At 53.7% G+C, this 17866-nt stretch overlaps 1 protein-coding gene across 1 annotated transcript in view; it reads left to right on the top strand.

The window, feature by feature from the left end:
• GTF2IRD1 (GTF2I repeat domain containing 1) overlaps positions 1-17866 on the top strand; it is a 108193-nt gene that overhangs the window by 73697 nt on the left and 16630 nt on the right. Inside the window, exons 9-15 of the mRNA XM_033192132.1 lie at positions 4805-4988; positions 6745-6770; positions 7806-7914; positions 9652-9689; positions 10197-10277; positions 11390-11479; positions 16941-16988. Coding sequence (XP_033048023.1) covers positions 4805-4988; positions 6745-6770; positions 7806-7914; positions 9652-9689; positions 10197-10277; positions 11390-11479; positions 16941-16988 — 576 coding nt within the window. The remainder of the gene's footprint in view (positions 1-4804; positions 4989-6744; positions 6771-7805; positions 7915-9651; positions 9690-10196; positions 10278-11389; positions 11480-16940; positions 16989-17866) is intronic.

Below are 17866 nucleotides of genomic sequence, written 5' to 3' on the forward strand. Positions count from 1 at the left end.
AGGATTGCTTGAGCCCAGAAGGTTGAGGCTATAGTGAGCTATGATTATACCCCTGCACTCCAGCCTGGGCGACAGAGCGAGACCCTATCTCTACAAAAAAAAACCAAACATAACAGATTGCCCATCAGGGAAAGTATCCATAAGGCCCAGAAAAATCTATGTTGGCCTCATGTGCCAGTCCCCCACAGTAACACACCATTTCCTGCCTCCCAGCCTTTACCTGTGCTGTGCCCTCTGCCTGGCACAGTCTTTTCACATTTTAGGGACAAATTCCTAATTGTTCTTTATCTTGGGAGTCACCTCCTCCAGGAAGCCTTTGGGTCCCCAGCCTGGGCCAGGAAGGCCTGGGTACCCTGATGGTTCCCTCTCTGTGACACCTTGGGAACTGGATACCCCTTGCCTGCCGCTGTCTCCCTGAGGGCCAGGACTGCACCTGACCCCTCTCTTTGCCCTTAGCACCCAGGACAGAGTCAGGCTCATAGCAGATGTCAGGCCACCACACTCTGGAAAGAAAACGCAAATGGTAGGCGCTGTGGCTCACGTCTGTCATCCCAGCACTTGGGGAGGCCGAGGCGGGTGAATCACTTGAGCTCAGGAGTTCGAGACCAGCCTGGACAACATGGTGAAACCCCGTCTCTACAAAAACACAAAAATTAACCGGGCGTGGCATGGTGGCATGCACCTGTAGTCCTAGATACTTTGGGAGGCTGAGGCAGGAGAATCACTTGAACACAGGAGGCGGAGGTTGCAGTGAGCCAAGATCACGCCACTGCGCTCCATCTAGCCTGGGTGACAGTGAGGCTTTCTCTCAAAAAAAAGAAAAATCATTAAGAATTTAGAAAGAAAGAAAAAAGAAGGGAGGATAATTCCAAGGAAGAAATAGTCTCAATAGGCTGGGAAGTCAAAGGTGGCTTCATGGACGAGGTGCCCTGTGACCATGGCTGGGGCAGCCTCTGCATGTGGGCTGGGCCTTCCACATTGGGATGGGGCTGAGCAAGACTCTGGAGGCCTTAATGAGGAGGCTGGGATAGCCGGCTGCCTTTGATGTGGCCACGCTCGCCCAGCCAGGCCTCCTCGCTCCTCAGAGCTGCAAAGGGCTGTCTGCACCTGCCCCTGAGTCTCTCCCCGCCCCAGGCAGGTGTGAGCCAGGTGGAGGTTGGGGGAGGGGAACCAGGGAGGAGCCGGCTCTGCCTGCCTTGGGAGGGTTCTGCCCAGGCCACTGTTCTGGCCTGTCCCACGCCCTGGACTTTCCAAAATGCCAAGCCTTTTCCAAATGTCAGTTCCTGAGTCGCATCCAAAGAGTGTTGGGTGTGGAGTGGTCAAGACCTTGTTCCCCATAAAGCCAGAGCTCCCTCTGGGGAGCTGCGCGGGGGAGAAGGCAGCGCCCAGGAGTACTGGGGACCCCCAGGATGGTGGGGACAGGGTCTGGCAGCCCAAGGCATCCCACAGACGGTGGGTGAGCAGCCCCTGCTCCCAGCTCTACCAGCCACCAAATCCGGGTGAACTGGGCCAGTGCGGGCGGTGCAGAGGGGGAAGAAACAGAAACATAAGAATTGGGGGAAACGTTAGGCCTCAGGAAGCCTCGAGGACACGTCCTCTGGGAAGATGCTGGGACCAGGTGAGGGGCCGAGGACGGTGTAAGGTGGCACTGCATGAAGGCAGCCCCTTCCCAAGGGGCAATAGCAGGGTTTGGGTTCGGCCCTCTGTCCACTGAATCTCCCTGCTGCTGAAAAGACAGGCCCCGATAAACCAGATGAACCGGACTGAGACGAATTCACAGGCACTCAAAGGACCAGTCGCTCAAGGGCTGGGGCTGGGGGTGGCTGCTGATGTGGGAGGTGGAGGGGTGTGGGGAGAGATGCCTTGCCAGCTGTTGAGATTTCGAGGGTTTAATTTGACAGTGAGCTAAGTGTGACTTCTCAGTGGGATCTGGATGCCAAAGCCACCAACGCAGACCTGGGCCGCTGCGTCAACAGGAAAACAATGTCAGAGGCACCCGAGGGAGGGCCCAGGCAGGGCTGGAGGGAGGTCCAGCTCTGGGTTGGCACTTACAGGAACACGGACAAAGCATGGTGTGGCCAGAGAAGCAGGGCTAGGGCAGGGAGGGGCCTGAGGAACAACCAGGAGATATGGGAGCCTGAAGGGAGGACAGTGTGTCCAGGCCCCATCCATGGTCACACGAGGAGGCAAGAGTGAAGTGGATACTCAGGCCAGGGGAAGGGTGACCCGTAAAAGTACTTGCTTAAGGCCAGGGGCGGTAGCTCATGCCTGTAATCTCAGCACTTTGGGAGGCTGAGGCAGGAGGATCGCTTGAGCCCAGGAGTTCGAGATCAGCCTGGGCAACATAGCAAGACCCCATCTCTCCAAAAAATAACAAAATAAATAGCTGGGCATAGTAACGCACTCCTGTAGTCCTAGCTACGCAAAAGCCTGAGGCAGGAGGATCACTTTAGCCAGAAGTTGAGGCTGCAGTGAGCGCTGATTGTGCCACTGCACTTCAGCCTGGGCTGTTAGCAAGACCCTGTCTCTAAAAAAGAAAGAAAGTACCAGCTTGTATTAGGAACGTAGTAGGTGCTTCAAAAGTATTTGGTGTGGGGCCGGATGCGGTAGCTCACGCCTGTAATCCCAGTACTTTGGGAGGCTGAGGCGGGTGGATCACCTGAGGTCAGGAGTTCGAGACCAGCCTGGCCAACATGGTGTCTCTACTAAAAATACAAAAAATTATCTGGGCATGGCAGTGCACACCTGTAACCCCAGCTACTCGGGAGGCTGAGGCAGGGAGAATCGCTTGAACCCGGTTGGCAGAGGTTGCAGTGAGCCAAGATTATGCCACTGCTCTCCAGTTTGGGCAACAGAGCAAGACTCCGTTGCGGGGGAAAAAAAAGTATTTGGTGAATGAATGAATGAAAACGTGGAGCTGGGGTGGAAGTGAATGACTGAAATGGCACAAGTCTGGAAAAATAGAGCAAGTAACCTGGGCATGAGCCTGGATTCTGTCGCTTGGCTGTTGGCAGAGCCGTGAGCTTCTGGGGTGCGTCTTGTTTATGGCACTGGTAAATGGAGAGCGTGCTGAGCTCCTCCCTGGAAGAAGGGACACACCTGTGCAACCTGTGCAACCACTCGCCCGCCAACAGACAACCTCAGGCTTGGGCACTTCCTTTAGCCATTTGTATATTCACCATGCAGAAAGCACTTAGTGTGTGCCCAGCCCCATTGAGGTCGCAGTGGCAAGGCAGAAAACAAAACCCCTGCTCTGTTTTAGACAGTCTCGCTCTGTCGCCCAGGCTGGAGTGTAGTGGTGCAATCACAGCTCACTGCATCTTCGAACTCCTGGGCTCAAGCGATCCTCCCACCTCAGCCTGCCAAGTAGCTGGGACTACAGGCATGCTCCACCACGCCCAACTAATTTTTTGTATTTTTATAGAGATGGCTTCTTACTGTGTTGCCCAGGCTGGTCTTGAACTCCTGGGCTCAAGCATTCTCCAACTGCTGTGGCCTTCCAAAGTGCTGGGATGACAGGCATGAGCCACCAGACCTGGCCGAAACCCCTGTTTTTCTGCAGCTTCCTTTCTAGACAGTGAGCACACGTAGAGATGAGTGTGGATGTAGTGTCAGGTGGTGACCAGCGGATGACTGACACAGCAGAGGAGGGAATGAGGGATGGAGAAGGCTGTGTTAGGTTGCCAAGGTGCTATTTGAGCAAATACCTGAAAGGAGGGAGTGAGGGAGGGAGAGAGGAAGGAAGGAAAGATGGGCAGATGGGTGGATGGTTGGATGGATGGATGGATGGATGGATGTTTGTGGATTTCTGGGAGAAAGGGATCTGAGCAGACAGAAGAGCAAGTACAAAGGCATTGAACTGCGTGTATGCTCCTGGCAGGTAGGGGAAGCACCAAGGGGGTGGCAGGGGTAGGGGGAGCACACAGAGGCATGAAGGGGGCAGATGAGGTCAGAGGTGATGAAGTCACATAGGTAGGACTTTGGCTGTCACCAAATCAGATGGGAGCCACTGGACATTTTTTATTTTGTTTTTTTAGAGACAGGGTCCCACTCTGTTGCCCAGGCTGGAGTGCAGTGGCACGATCTTGGCTCACTGCAGCTTCAGACTCCTAGGCTCAAGTGATTCTCCTGCCTCAGCCTCCCGAGTAGCTGGGACTACAGGCATGCACCACCACACTTAGCTTTTTATATTTTACTTTCTGCAGAGATGAGGTCTTGCTATGTTGTCTAGGCTGGTCTTTTTTTTGAAACGGAGTCTCGCTCTGTCACCCAGGCTGGAGTACAGTGGCGCGATCTCGGCTCACTGCAAGCTCCACCTCCCAGGTTCACACCATTCTCCTGCATCAACCTCCTGCGTAGTTGGGACTACAGGCGCCCGCCACCATGCCCGGCTGATTTTTTTTTTTTGTATTTTTAGTAGAGACAGGGTTTCACCGTGTTAGCCAAGATGGTCTTGATCTCCTGACCTTGTGATCCGCCCGCCTCGGCCTCCCAAAGTGCTGGGATTACAGGCGTGAGCCACTGCACCCGGCCCCAGGCTGGTCTTGAACTCCTGGGCTCAAGCCATCTGCCCACCTCAGCCTCCCAGAGTGCTGGAATTACAGGCATGAGGCACCGCACCCAGCCCAGCCAATTTCCTAACAGAAAAGTGACATGATTTTGACATTTCTGCAGGACCCCTGTGGCCGCTACATGGCCAGAGTGGAGTGGGGACGGTGGAAGGTGATGGTGACCGCAGCCCCCGGGTCCTGTGCGTGCAGCAGCCTGTCTCACACTCAGTCTTGCCATTTGGTTGTCTTTCCAGCGGAAGCCCTGGGCCTGGACCACATGGTCCCCGTGCCCTACCGGAAGATCGCCTGCGACCCAGAGGCTGTGGAGATTGTGGGCATCCCGGACAAGATCCCCTTCAAGCGCCCCTGCACTTACGGAGTCCCCAAGCTGAAGCGGATCCTGGAGGAGCGTCATAGCATCCACTTCATCATTAAGAGGTGCGGGTGGGGCTGGGCGCGGTGGCTCATGCCTGTAATCCCAGCACTTTGGGAGGCCGAGGCGGGCGGATCACAAAATCAGGAAATCAAGACCATCCTGGCTGACACGGTGAAACCCGTCTCTACTAAAAATACAAAAATGTAGCCGAGCGTGGTGGGCGCCTGTAGTCCCAGCTACTCGGGAGGCTGAGGCAGGAGAATGGCGTGAACCCCGGAGGCGGAGCTTGCAGTGAGCCGAGATAGCGCCACTGCACTCCAGCCTGGACGGCAGTGTAAGACTCCATCTCAAAAAAAATTAAAATTTAAATCTAAAAAAAAAAAAGGGAAAAGGGACAATGATGTCCCCCCCACCCAAGTTTTCCTAACATAAAATGAAAAAGTAGATGAAACACACCTGACATGTAGCAGATGTTTAATAAGCATAAGGTGTTTTTTCATTGACCTCATTTCCCTCATGAATTAAAACATCATTCAGTGCATCAGTGCACGTGAAGCCATTTCCGATCTGGGCGTCCTTGGGCAAGTTACTTAACCACTCTGTGCCTCATTTACATAAAACAGGCCTGATACCAGCCGAGGCAACATGGTGAGACCCTGTCTCTGAAAAATATATATATATATATATATTTTTTGAGACGGAGTCTCGCTCTGTCGCCTAGGCTGGAGTGCAGTGGCCAGATCTCAGCTCACTGCAAGCTCTGCCTCCCGGGTTCACGCCATTCTCCTGCCTCAGCCTCCGGAGTAGCTGGGACTACAGGCGCCCGCCACCTCGCCCGGCTAGTTTTTTGTATTTTTTAGTAGAGAGGGGGTTTCACCGTGTTAGCCAGGATGGTCTCGATCTCCTGACCTCGTGATCCGCCCGTCTCGGCCTCCCAAAGTGCTGGGATTACAGGCTTCAGCCACTGCGCCCGGCCTGAAAAATATTTTAAAAATTAACCAGGCATGGTGGCAGGTGCCTGCAGTCCCAGTTACTGTAATCCCAGTTCTTTGGGAGACCGAGGCAGGCGAATCACCTGAGGTCAGGAGTTCGAGACCCGCCTGGCCAACATGGTGGAACCCCCCCCCCCCCCGTCTCTACTAAAAATACAAAAATTAGCCAGGTGTGGTTGCACACGCCTGTAATCCCAGCTACTCAGGAGGCTGAGGGAGGAGAATCCCTTGAACTCGGGAGGTGGAGGTTCAAGGGGGACCTAGCAGGAAATTAGAACACAGGCAAAAACGCCAGTCATGGGAGGCAGAGCCAGGGGTGCGAGGCTGGCGATGACTTCTGTTTTCACACTGAGACGCCTCACTCCCCTGCCGAGATCACGCCACTGCATGCCAGCCTGGGCGACAGAGCAAGACTCCATCTAAAAAAAGAAATTAATTTATTTATTTAATTAAAGTACAACAATTAGCAGGGCATGGTGGCGCACATCTGTCGTCCCAGCTACTCAGGAGGCTGAGGCAGGAGAATCACTTGAACCCTGGAGGCGGAGGTTGTCGTGAGCCGAGATCGCACCACTGCCCTCCAGCCTGGTGACAAAGTGAGACTCTGTCTCCAAAAATACGAATATAAATAAATGGTTTGGGATGTTTTGAGACTCCGACATGCCCTCTCCTGCCTGCATGTGTGCTCAGTGTCCAGGTCTGAAGCTGTAGCTATGCATGTGCCATTCAGTGACCACCACCGAAGGGGACCTGGGGCATCTCCGTGAGTCCCGGGAGAGCCCTCCAGCCTGCACCGTTCTCATGCCTGTCTCTCTTCTCTCCCCAGGATGTTTGATGAGCGAATTTTCACAGGTATGTGGGGACCATCTAGTCCATTCTGAAGTTTCCAGGTTGATCCCCCAACAGAACCCGAGCTGCCACCGCCCTGGACTTGGTCCCCCTGAGCGCCTCCCCTCAGACAGGGAGGGAGGCTGGGCTCTGGCTTCTGTGTCCTGGGACAGAAACGAGTCCCGGGCTCCTAGGTGCTGACAGACTGTCAGGAAAACCCCTACCAGCTTCGAATTCCCTGGACAGATAGTACTAAAGCTGAACACTAACCTGTGCCAGGTTAGTGACCCTGTACCTGTACCAGGCTCTCTCCGAAGCTGCCAGCATGTTTTATTTTAATCTGATCCCAACAATACTATGAAGGTGGCTCCACTCCTATCCTCACGTGCAGACAGAGGAACGGAAGCCCGGCTGGTGGGCACGGGTCCCTGCTGCATGCCCAGCAGTGTGACTCCAGAGCTCATGCAGTGGCCCGTGGGCTAGCACACCTGTCCCAAGAGGAAGATGCGGGCTCTTCCCGGGGCAGCAAAAGCATCACGGATCTTGGGGGGCCATGTACCTGGCACCCCAGTTCCGGTCCCGCCTCCCAACCAGCTCTGTGACTTTGGGCAAGATCTTACGGTCTTCGGTTTCCACATCTGTGACATGGGGATGATAATAGCGCCTTCCTCTGGACTCCTGGCACGATGAAATGAGAACCTGGTCCCGAGATGCAGCCGTGGGGAAGCCCTGGCCCTTTTCTACGGGCTCAGCCCCCATAGTATGTTGGAGGGCAGGAGAACCATCTCTGGTTGCTGCCTCCCCTTCCTCCTGCCCCTTGCTCTCCCAAATCTCTGGCCGCCTCTGGCACTAGGGCTGCTGTTCCTCCTTCTGGCGGCAGAGTCTCTCCCCAGGACCCGTTCCTGGCTGTTGGCTGGACATGGCACCCACAAGGATGGGCAGAGGCCAGGTCCTATCCCCGGGATTCCCCCAGCTTCACACGGAGACCTTTGCCCAGGGGCCCTGCAGCAAGAGGAGGCCAGAGGGTCTTCACACTGATCTCCCTGTCTCTCCCCACAGGGAACAAGTTTACCAAAGACACCACGAAGCTGGAGCCAGCCAGCCCGCCAGAGGACACCTCTGCAGAGGTCTCTAGGGCCACCGTCCTTGACCTTGCTGGAAATGCTCGGTGAGGCCCCGCCCCGGCCCCTGAGGCCCACAGCCAGCCCTGCTCTGGGTTGAGGCTGTGTTACCTGCAAGGGGGGCACCCAGGGCGGCTCCCACCACACCACCACCCCTCAAAGGTGTAAAGGAAGGGCAAAGGAAAACAGACTCCTCCTACTTCCCTCTGCCTAGAGGACGCTCACCTGAAGGACTCTTCTGCCCCCAACATCTAGCCAGATGTCACCTCTCTCAGAAGCCTCTAAATAAATGCCCACACTAGGCCAGGTGCAGTGGCTCACACCTATAATCCCAGCACTTTGGTAGGCCAAGGCAGGCGGATCTCTTGAGGCAGGAGTTCAAGACCAGCCTGGGCAACATGGTGAAACCCAATCTCTACTAAAAACACAAAAATTAGCCCGGTGAGATTGCACTACTGTACTCCAGCCTGGGTGACAGAGCTAGACTCTGTCTCAAAATAAATACACACCCACACCCGGCTGGGCTTGGTGGCTCACTCCTGTAATCCCAGTGCTCTGGGAGGCCAAGGAGGGTGGATCTCTTGATCCCAGGAGTTTGAGACCAGCCTGGGCAACATAGTGAGACCCTTGTCTCTACAGAAAATAAAAAGTAAGCTGGGTGTGGTAGCTGGTACCTGTGGTCCCAGCTACTTGGGAGGCTGAGGTGGGAGGATTGCTTGAGTCTGGGAGGTCAAGGCTGCAGTGAACTATGATCGCACCACTGCACTCCACTCCAGCCTGGGCAACAGAGTAAGACCTTGTTTCAGAAATACAAACATGCAGCTGGGCGTGATGGCTTACGCCTGTAATCCCAGCACTTTGGGAGGCTGAGCCAGGCAGATCACCTGAGGTCAGGAGTTCGAAACCAACCTGGCCAACATGGCGTAAACCCCGTCTCTACTAAAAATACAAAAATAATTAGCCAGGTATGGTGGTGCATGCCTGTAGTCCCAGCCACTCGGGAGGTTGAGGCAGGAGAATTGCTTGAACCCTGGAAGCAGAGGTTGCAGTGAGCCAAGATTGTGCCACTGCACTGCAGCCTGGGCAACAGAGCAAGACTTCATCTCAAAAAAATAAATAAATACATGGATGCATATATACATATACATACATACCTACATGCATACGTACATACCAACACCAGGTTCAATGCCTGTCCTGAGTGCCCACCAGACCCTGCCCCCAGCACTCAGCTTGGCTACCATCCACCAACACCCCCTAAAGCACGTTCTGACCTCTTAGGGGCAGGGGTGGGCCGTTTATCCCAGAATCCTCACATCATATCAGGGCTCTCCCTGCAGTTCTCTGGGAGGGAGGGAATCAACCAAATCATCCATCCCAGGGTCCCTGCCACCTTCATTCCCCAGCCCCCTCCCCAGATTCTTAACCCTTTCCAGGCCCTGCAGGTCTCAGTCCCCCACAAGCAGGGATACTGTGTCAAGGCCAGGAGCCCCAGAGCTCCCAGATGGTGAAGAAGGGGGATCCCCAGATGGTTCACCCTAGGAGAGTGAGCAGGTGCCTGGCTCGGCCACCCCTGGAGACTGTGGTCCCTGGAGACAGGGCACGGGGAATCTCTCTCCCTGGTGGAGGTGGGGAGCACCATCCTGGAGGGCCAGGGGGTGATGGGGCAGGGATGCCTTCTGCAGTGGTGACTGCGGTGGGCCCCGACTGCCTGGAGGGGCAAGGCTGAGGCAGGGTGGCCCTGGACTTGGCTGACAGATGTCATTTCCTGCTTCCTTTCACAGGTCAGACAAGGGCAGCATGTCTGAAGACTGTGGGCCAGGTGAGAAGGAACAGGGCCCACTTTATGTGTCATGGGCTGGGAGGGCAACCACCAGCCCTACCTGGCAGCCTTGGGGAGGAGCTCAACTCAGCCCATGAGCCTGGAGTGCTAACGAGCCTCCTCTGCCCACCTGCATCCCCCAGGCCTCGCCGCGCCGAGGTGCAAGGCATGCTGGGAGCTTACTGGGGTTGGGGGCATGGAGACCTGGGTGCTGGCATCACCACTGCCTCCTGTTGATGCCCAGACTCAGGCTCCAGGCTCTTGGACCACCAACCTCCCCTCTGGGGGGAACTCCATCACCGGGTCTGTAAATTGGAGCCCCTAAGCCTGGCCTGAGGGCGCCCCAACCACCAGTTCCAGTCTGGGCAGGAGCCAGGGGTCTGACGTGACTTGTCCTAGGTAGGGCCCCACTAACAAGTTACAGACGGCAGAATGTTCTGGAAAGACTCACTCTGCCCAGTCAGGTTCATGCCAGACTTGACCAGATCTTTCCTTTCCTCCTTGCAGGAACCTCCGGGGAGCTGGGCGGGCTGAGGCCTATCAAAATTGAGCCAGAGGATCTGGACATCATTCAGGTCACCATCCCAGGTAAGGGACGGGCGTCTGACCACCCCCTGCAGAAATGAGGGCCGGACCGTTAGCCTCCCGAGGGTCGGCCCTGGTGAAGAAGAGGCCTCCAGGCTGCTGTTTCTCTCCGTGGATTCTGAGAGCTACTAGGGTATTGTGAATGCTTTTTCTGGCCACATCTGCCCCCTGTGTTGTGAATCAGTGTTCTCAGCTCTGACCTTCCAGAAGGCCCCCTCAAACTTCACCTCCCTGGCTTAGCTCCCCTGGGATTTGTGAGGCTGGAGAGAAGAAAAAGGCATGGGCGTGAGAGGCTCCAAGTTTGACCCTACCCCCTGCCAAGCCTCATTTGCCACATCTTCAGAGGAGACGGTAGTTTGGGGCCCTGGAGCCTCAGTGACCGTTAGAAGCCAAGACAGTGCCGGGCACAGTGGCTCATGCTTGTAATCCCGGCATTTTGGGTGGCTGACACGAGAGGATTGCTTGAGGCCAGGAGTTCAAGACCAGCCTGGGCAACATAGCGAGACCCCCATCTCTACGAAAAATACAAAAAATTAGCCAGATGTGGTAGTGTGTGCCTGTAGGTGTAACTACTCAGGAGGCTGAGGCAGGAGGATCACTTGAGCCCAAGAGTTGGAGGCTGCAGTGAGCTGTGGTCACACCACTGCACTCCAGCCTGGGCAACACAGTGAGACCCTATCTCAAAAAACAGAAATGGCCAGGGAAGGTGGCTTACACCTGTAATCCCAGCACTTTGGGAGGCCGAGGTGGGCGGATCACCTGAGGTCAGGAGTTAGAGACCAGCCTGGCCAACATGGTGAAATCCCATCTCTACTAAAAATACAAAAATTAGCCAGGCGTGGTGGCTCACACCTGTAGTCCCAGCTACTTGGGAAGCTGAGGCAGGAGAATCACTTGAACCCCGGAGTGGGGGGTTACAGTGAGCCAAGATGGCACCACTGCACTCCAGTCTGCACAAAAGAGTGAGACTCCATCTCGAACAAAAAAAAAAAAAAGAGAGAGAGAAAGAAAAGGACCCTTGTCTGCTGGGAGACTGGGCTGGGTGGTCCCTGAGGGACTGTGACAGGAGTATGACAGGCAGAAGACACCCGTGTCATTTGGAGTTTCATCTTCAGACCCCTCGCCAACCTCTGAGGAAATGACAGACTCGATGCCTGGGCACCTGCCATCAGAGGATTCTGGTTATGGGATGGAGATGCTGACAGGTAAGAAATGGACCTGGGCTGGTGGCTGGTGGTGTTTGGGACTTATCTCTCCAGGGAGCAAAGGGAAAGAGGTGGGCCAGGCAGTCCCCAGGCTTTTCTTGGTGTTGACGTCTCTAGTAGAGGAAACCCAATATACGCCTGACCCCAATCCAAGGTTGGGTTCCTTTTGGAAACCTGAAGCAGGCTCTATTTATTTATTCATTTATTTAGAGATGGAGTTTCACTCTTGTTGCCCAGGCTGGAGTGCAGTGGCGCGATCTCGGCTCACCGCAACCTCTGCCTCCCGGGTTCAAGCAATTCTCCTGCCCCAGCCTCCTGAGTAGCTGGGATTATGGGCATGTGCCACCACGCCCGGCTAATTTTGTATTTTTAGTAGAGGCGGGCTTGCGCCATGTTGGTCAGGCTGGTCTTGAACTCCTGATCTCAGGTGATCCACCTGCCTCGGCCTCCCAAAGTGCTGGGATTGCAGGCATGAGCCACCGTGCCCAGCCATGGGCTCCATTTATAACAAGGCCCAGCATCCTTCCCAGGAACCACCTGTTGGGATTAATTTGTCCATTTCTTCCAACAACTATTTATTGAGCATCTGTTGTGTACCAGGTCCTGTGTAAGGGGCTGGAGACAAAGCAGTGAAGCAAGCAGAAGTCCCCACCTCCTGGGGTGCACATCCTCATGTGAAGAGATAGATGGATAGTAAACAAATAAGTAAAATAGGCAGGCTAAGGTGGCTTGTGCCTGTAATCCCAGCACTTTGGGAAGCCAAGGCTAGGGATTACTTGAGGCGGGAGTTCGCGATCACCCTGGGCAACATAGAGAGACCCATCTCTTACATTTTTTGAGATGGAGCCTCACTCCGTCGCCCAGGCTGGAGTGCAGTGGTGCAGTCTCGGCTCACTGCAACCTCCACCTCCTGGGTTCAAGCAGTTCTCCTGCCTCAACCTGAGTAGTTGGGATTACAGGCACCTGCCACCATGCCTGGCTAATTTTTTTGTATTTTTAGTAGAGACAGGGTTTCACCACGATGGCCAGGCAGGTCTCAAACTCCTGACCTCAAATGATCCTCCTGCCTCGGCCTCCCAAAGTGCTGAGATTACAGGTGTGAGCCACCATGCCTTGCCTCAACAAATATTTATTGAGTACCTGCTGTGTAGTAGGTCCTGCATAAGGGGCTGGGGAAAAAAGCAATGGACCAAACAGGTGTCCCCACTTGATGGGGTACACATCCTCGTGTGGAGAGATAAACAGTAAGCAAATAAGTAAAATAGGCAGGGTGAGGTGGCTCACGCCTGTAATTCCAGCACTTTGGGAGGCCAAGGTGAGGGGCCTGCTTGAGGCCAGGAGTTTGAGACCAGCCTGGGCAACATAGCAAGACCCCATCTCTATAAGGTTTTTTTTTTTTTTTTAATTGACACGGTGGCCCACACCTATAATCTCAACACTTTGGGAGGCCAAGTCAGGAGAATTGCCTCAGCCCAGGAGCTTGAGACCAGCCTGGGCAACATGGTGAAACCTTATCTCTACAAAAAATACACAAATTAGTTGGGCCTGGTGGTGCGTGTCTGTAGTCCTAGCTACTTGGGAGGCTGGGGTGGGAGGACTGATTGAGCCCAGGAGGTTGAGGCTGTGGTGAGCCATGATGGTGCCACTGAGCAAGACCCTGTCTTAAAATAAAGAGGTCAGGCGCATTGGCTCACACCTGTAATTCACCACTTTGAGAGGCCGAGGCGGGCAGATCACTTGAGGTTAGGAGTTCAAAACCAGCCTGGCCAGCATGGTGAAACCCCGTCTCTACTAAAAATACAAAAATTAGCTGGGTGTGGTGGCACATGCCTGTAGTCCCAGCTACTGAGGAGGCTGAGGCAGGAGAATTACTTGAACCCAGGAGGCAGAGGTTGCAGTGAGCCAAGATTTTACCATTGCACTCCAGCTGGGGTGACAGAGCAAAACTCTGCCTCAAAATAAATAAATAAATAGATAGATAGATAGATAGATAGATAGATAGATAGATACATGGATAGATACAAATTTAGACAGGCGTGGTGGGACCTGTGTGTAGTCCCATCTACTCAGGAGGCTGAGGCAAGAGGATCCACTGAGCCCAGGAGTTAGAGCCTGCAGTGGGCTATGATGGTACCACTGCACTCCAGTCTGGTTGCCACAGCAAGACACCATCTCAAAAAAAACAAAAATAGGCCGGACATGAAGACTGAAGAATGCATAATCCCAGCACTTTGGGAGGCCAAGGCGGGCAGATCGCCTGAGGCCAGGAGTTCAAGATCAGCCTGGCTAACCTAGTGAAACCCCATCTCTGCTAAAAAGACCAAAAAAATTAGCTGGGCATAGTAGCAGGCACCTGCAGTCCCAGCTGCTTGGGACACTGAGGCAGGAAAACCTCTTGAACCTTGGGAGGTGGAGTTTGCAGCTGAGATCACGCCACTGCACTACAGCCTGGGCAACAGAGTGAAACTCTCTCTCAAAAACAAACAAACAAAAATGGGCCACAAGGAAGGATGCTGAGGGTGTAACACTAAGCAAAAGAAGAAAAATTCGTTGTGCTTAGCTTACAACTGTGTTGCCAGTGTAATCACTGGAGAAAAACAAGGGTACAGCAAAACAGTAGCAGTGTTAGGCAAAATGATTTGTGTTTTTTATTTTCTAAGTCAGTTACGATGCACTTTTAATACTTTGGTAATGAAGAAAAAAACATCTGATTTGTCCAGCACAAACTGGGCATGACTAGACTTGACAGCAGTCTGTGGCGTAGCTAGCCAGAGAGTTTGGCTGACGCCAAGCTCAGGCTGAGATGACAGCATGGCGTGGCAGCTAAGGAATTGGCATGGTGCCCAGCTGGGTTTGAAGTGGCGTTAGAAAACCCCGTGGAAGGCTCCAGGCAGCACTCTCAGCCAGAGGCTGAGTGGCACTGCAGGGGCTGGGGGCCTTGGATGAGCACAGCATCATTGCTCTTTGTTTCACGGAGCAGAACACAGGCTCAGCAAGGCTCATCTACCTTCCCAAGGTCACACAGCGTTGAGCTGGAAAACATGTTTCCCATGCAGGGCTCCTTCCTAGGCACCCCAGTCAAACCTGATGAATTAAGAAAATTCTGACTGGGCATGGTAGCTCATGCCTATAATCCCAGCACTTTGGGAGGCCAAGGCGGGTGGATGACCTAAGATCAGGAGTTCGAGACCAGCCTGGCCAACATGGCAAAACTCCGTCTCCACTAAAAATACAAAATTAATCAGGCTTGGTCCTGTGCACCTGTTATCCCAGCTATTTGGAAGACTGAGGCAGGAGATTCACTTGAACCCAGGAGGCGGAGGTTGCAGTGAGCCAAGATCGCACCTTTGCACTCCAGCCTGGGTGACAAGAGCGAAACTGTCTAGAAAAAGAAAATTCTGGGCCGGGCGCGGTGGCTCAAGCCTGTAATCCCAGCACTTTGGGAGGCCGAGGCGGGTGGATCACGAGGTCAGGAGATCGAGACCATCCTGGCTAACACAGTGAAACCCTGTCTCTACTAAAAAATACAAAAAATTAGCCGGGCGAGGTGGCGGGCGCCTGTAGTCCCAGCTACTCGGGAGGCTGAGGCAGGAGAATGGCGTAAACCCGGGAGGTGGAGCTTGCAGTGAGCTGAGATTCGGCCACTGCACTCCAGCCTGGGCGACAGAGCGAGACTCCGTCTCAAAAAAAAAAAAAAAAGAAAAAGAAAATTCTGGGCCGGGCGCGGTGGCTCAAGCCTGTAATCCCAGCACTTTGGGAGGCCGAGGCGGGTGGATCACGAGGTCAGGAGATCGAGACCATCCTGGCTAACACAGTGAAACCCTGTCTCTACTAAAAAATACAAAAAATTAGCCGGGCGAGGTGGCGGGCGCCTGTAGTCCCAGCTACTCGGGAGGCTGAGGCAGGAGAATGGCGTAACCCGGGAGGTGGAGCTTGCAGTGAGCTGAGATTCGGCCACTGCACTCCAGCCTGGGCGACAGAGCGAGACTCCGTCTCAAAAAAAAAAAAAAAAGAAAAAGAAAATTCTGATGGTGGGTGCCTGTAATCCCAGCTACTTGGGAGGCTGAGGCAGGAGAATCGCTTGAATCTGGGAGGTGGAGGTTGCAGTGAGCTGAGACTGAACCACTCACTACACTCCAGCCTGGGTGACAGAGCAAGACTCGGTCTCAAAAAGAACAAAACAACAACAAAAAAGAACATTCTGAGATGTCCAGGACCACCATGGATTAAAGGATTTTGCGTGTGTGTGCTTTTTCTGTTTACACATGTATGATATGAAACAGTTAAATGATATAGAACTGTGTAACACATTGAGCAGGTGCAGTGGCTCATGTCTATAATCCTAGCACTTTGGGAGGCCAAGGTGGGAGGATTGCTTGAGCCCAGGAGTTCGAGACCAGCTTGGGCAACATGGCGAAACCCTGTCTCTACAAAAAATTTTAAAAAGTAGCCAGCCGTGGTGGTGCATGCCTCTACTCCCAGCTACTGAGGAGACTGAGGCAGGTGGATTGCTTGATCCCAGGAGTTTACAACCAGCCTGGGCAGCGTGGCAAGACCCCATCTCTACAAAAAATAAAACAATTAGCTGGATGTGGTGGTACCTACCTGTAGTCCCAGCTACTCAGGAGGCTGAGGTGGGAGGATTGCTTGAGCCCAAGAAGTTGAGGCTGTAGTGAGCTGTGATGGCACCACTGCACTCCAGCCTGGGCAACAGAGCAAGACCCCATCTCTTAAAACAAAAAAACATGTAACACATAAAGGAAAAAGCTCTAATCACACCTTCCTCAGGCAAGCAGTAGTATTCCTAGTATCTACCCTTTGTATGTTTTTATCTATGTGCTAACTCATGTGATGACTATTTTAAAACAAATTGTCCCGTGTTCTCACCTGGATGGTTTTTTTTGTTTTGTTTTGTTTTGTTTTTTTGAGACGGAGTCTCACTCTGTTGCCCAGGCTGGAGTGCTGTGTCATGACCTCCGCCTCCCAGGTTCAGGTGATTCTCCTGCCTCAGCCTCCTGAGTAGCTGGGATTACAGGCATGCACCACCATGCCCAGCCAATTTTTGTATTTTTAGTAAAAACAGGATTTCCCCATGTTGGCCAAGCTGGTATCAAACTCCTGGCCTCAAGTGATCCACACACCTCGGCCTCCCAATGTGCTGGGATTACAGGCGTGAGCCACTGCACCTGGCCGAGGACTTTATCTTGTTCCCACATGTCCTCAGTGTCTAGAACAGACTAGCTTGGGAGATGCATACAAAATGATCTCAGCCTACTTTCGTGTGAAGGCCAGGGTGGGCACCTGTACGGAATCGGGGTCTCTGATCTCATTGGAGTGTGTGCCATGCTTCAAAGTTGGGGGCCCCCGGCCTGCCATTCCCCAGCTTTCTGGTCTGACATCGGCAGTACGTGGCTTAGGAGACGATGAATGTGGCTTCCCGGCATCCTCTGTTCTCTTTTAGACAAAGGCCTGAGCGAGGACCCACGGCCTGAGGAGAGGCCCGTAGAGGGTGAGGCCCTGTCTACCCCCACATTTCACTCCCACCCCCACCCCATCTCTCCTCCCCTGCCGTCCACCTCCCCTTGGCCTCTCGGTCTCTTCCTTCTCTCCACCCCATCTCTCTCCAGAACCCGGGTTTTGGAGTGGGAGTCCTGTGGGCTGCCTGAGGTGGGAGGAGATTTAATTAAGAACCTGTCTTCTAGAACCAGGAGGTACCTGGTCAAAGGTGCGAGCAGTTCCCACTGCTAAGGGAAATTGCAAGCCTTTGTTTTTATTACACACCCTGCTGCTTTCCGCAAAGGTTTTAAGGCTGGGAACTGAGCCTCCTCTATCTGGACAAGTAGAACAGAGCCCTGAAAGCACAAAATTGGCTTTGTGTCCAGCAGACACGCCCATTCTCGGGAACGTGAGAATTCTCTCCCTGCTGAGAATGGAAGTAGGACAGAAAGAGAGGGAGGCCAAGGTGAGGGTGGGTCTGTTTCACCTCTGGAGTATCCTGGAATGGAATGAGTGAGTGTCAGAGGAGAGGTTTGTCACTTCCCCAAACCCAGCCTGGCAGGAGGAACCAGGAAGTCTTAGCACAATTCCACTGCCACCTGGTGGCAGCATGCTCAATTTGCAGGCTTAGTGTGTACCCACTAGTTCTCAGTCACATACTATACTCACATACCAAGAAAGTCACATACCAAGAAAGACCCATCGTCATTCCTAGTCCACAGAACCTTCCAACTCTTCATTCAGCCTGGCAGTTCCCTAGATTTGATTTCACAAAGAATGTGAGCCCAGGAATTGTGAACCTGTCTGCGTGTGCCATTTCTGAGGAAATAAGTTACCCACTGCCACCGCCCCAGCCTTCCCCCATTCCAAGATCCCACCACAGGGCCAATC

This window comes from Trachypithecus francoisi, unplaced genomic scaffold (genome assembly GCF_009764315.1).
Source record: "Trachypithecus francoisi isolate TF-2019V2 unplaced genomic scaffold, Tfra_2.0 Lachesis_group4, whole genome shotgun sequence".
Classification (NCBI taxonomy): domain Eukaryota; kingdom Metazoa; phylum Chordata; class Mammalia; order Primates; family Cercopithecidae; genus Trachypithecus; species Trachypithecus francoisi.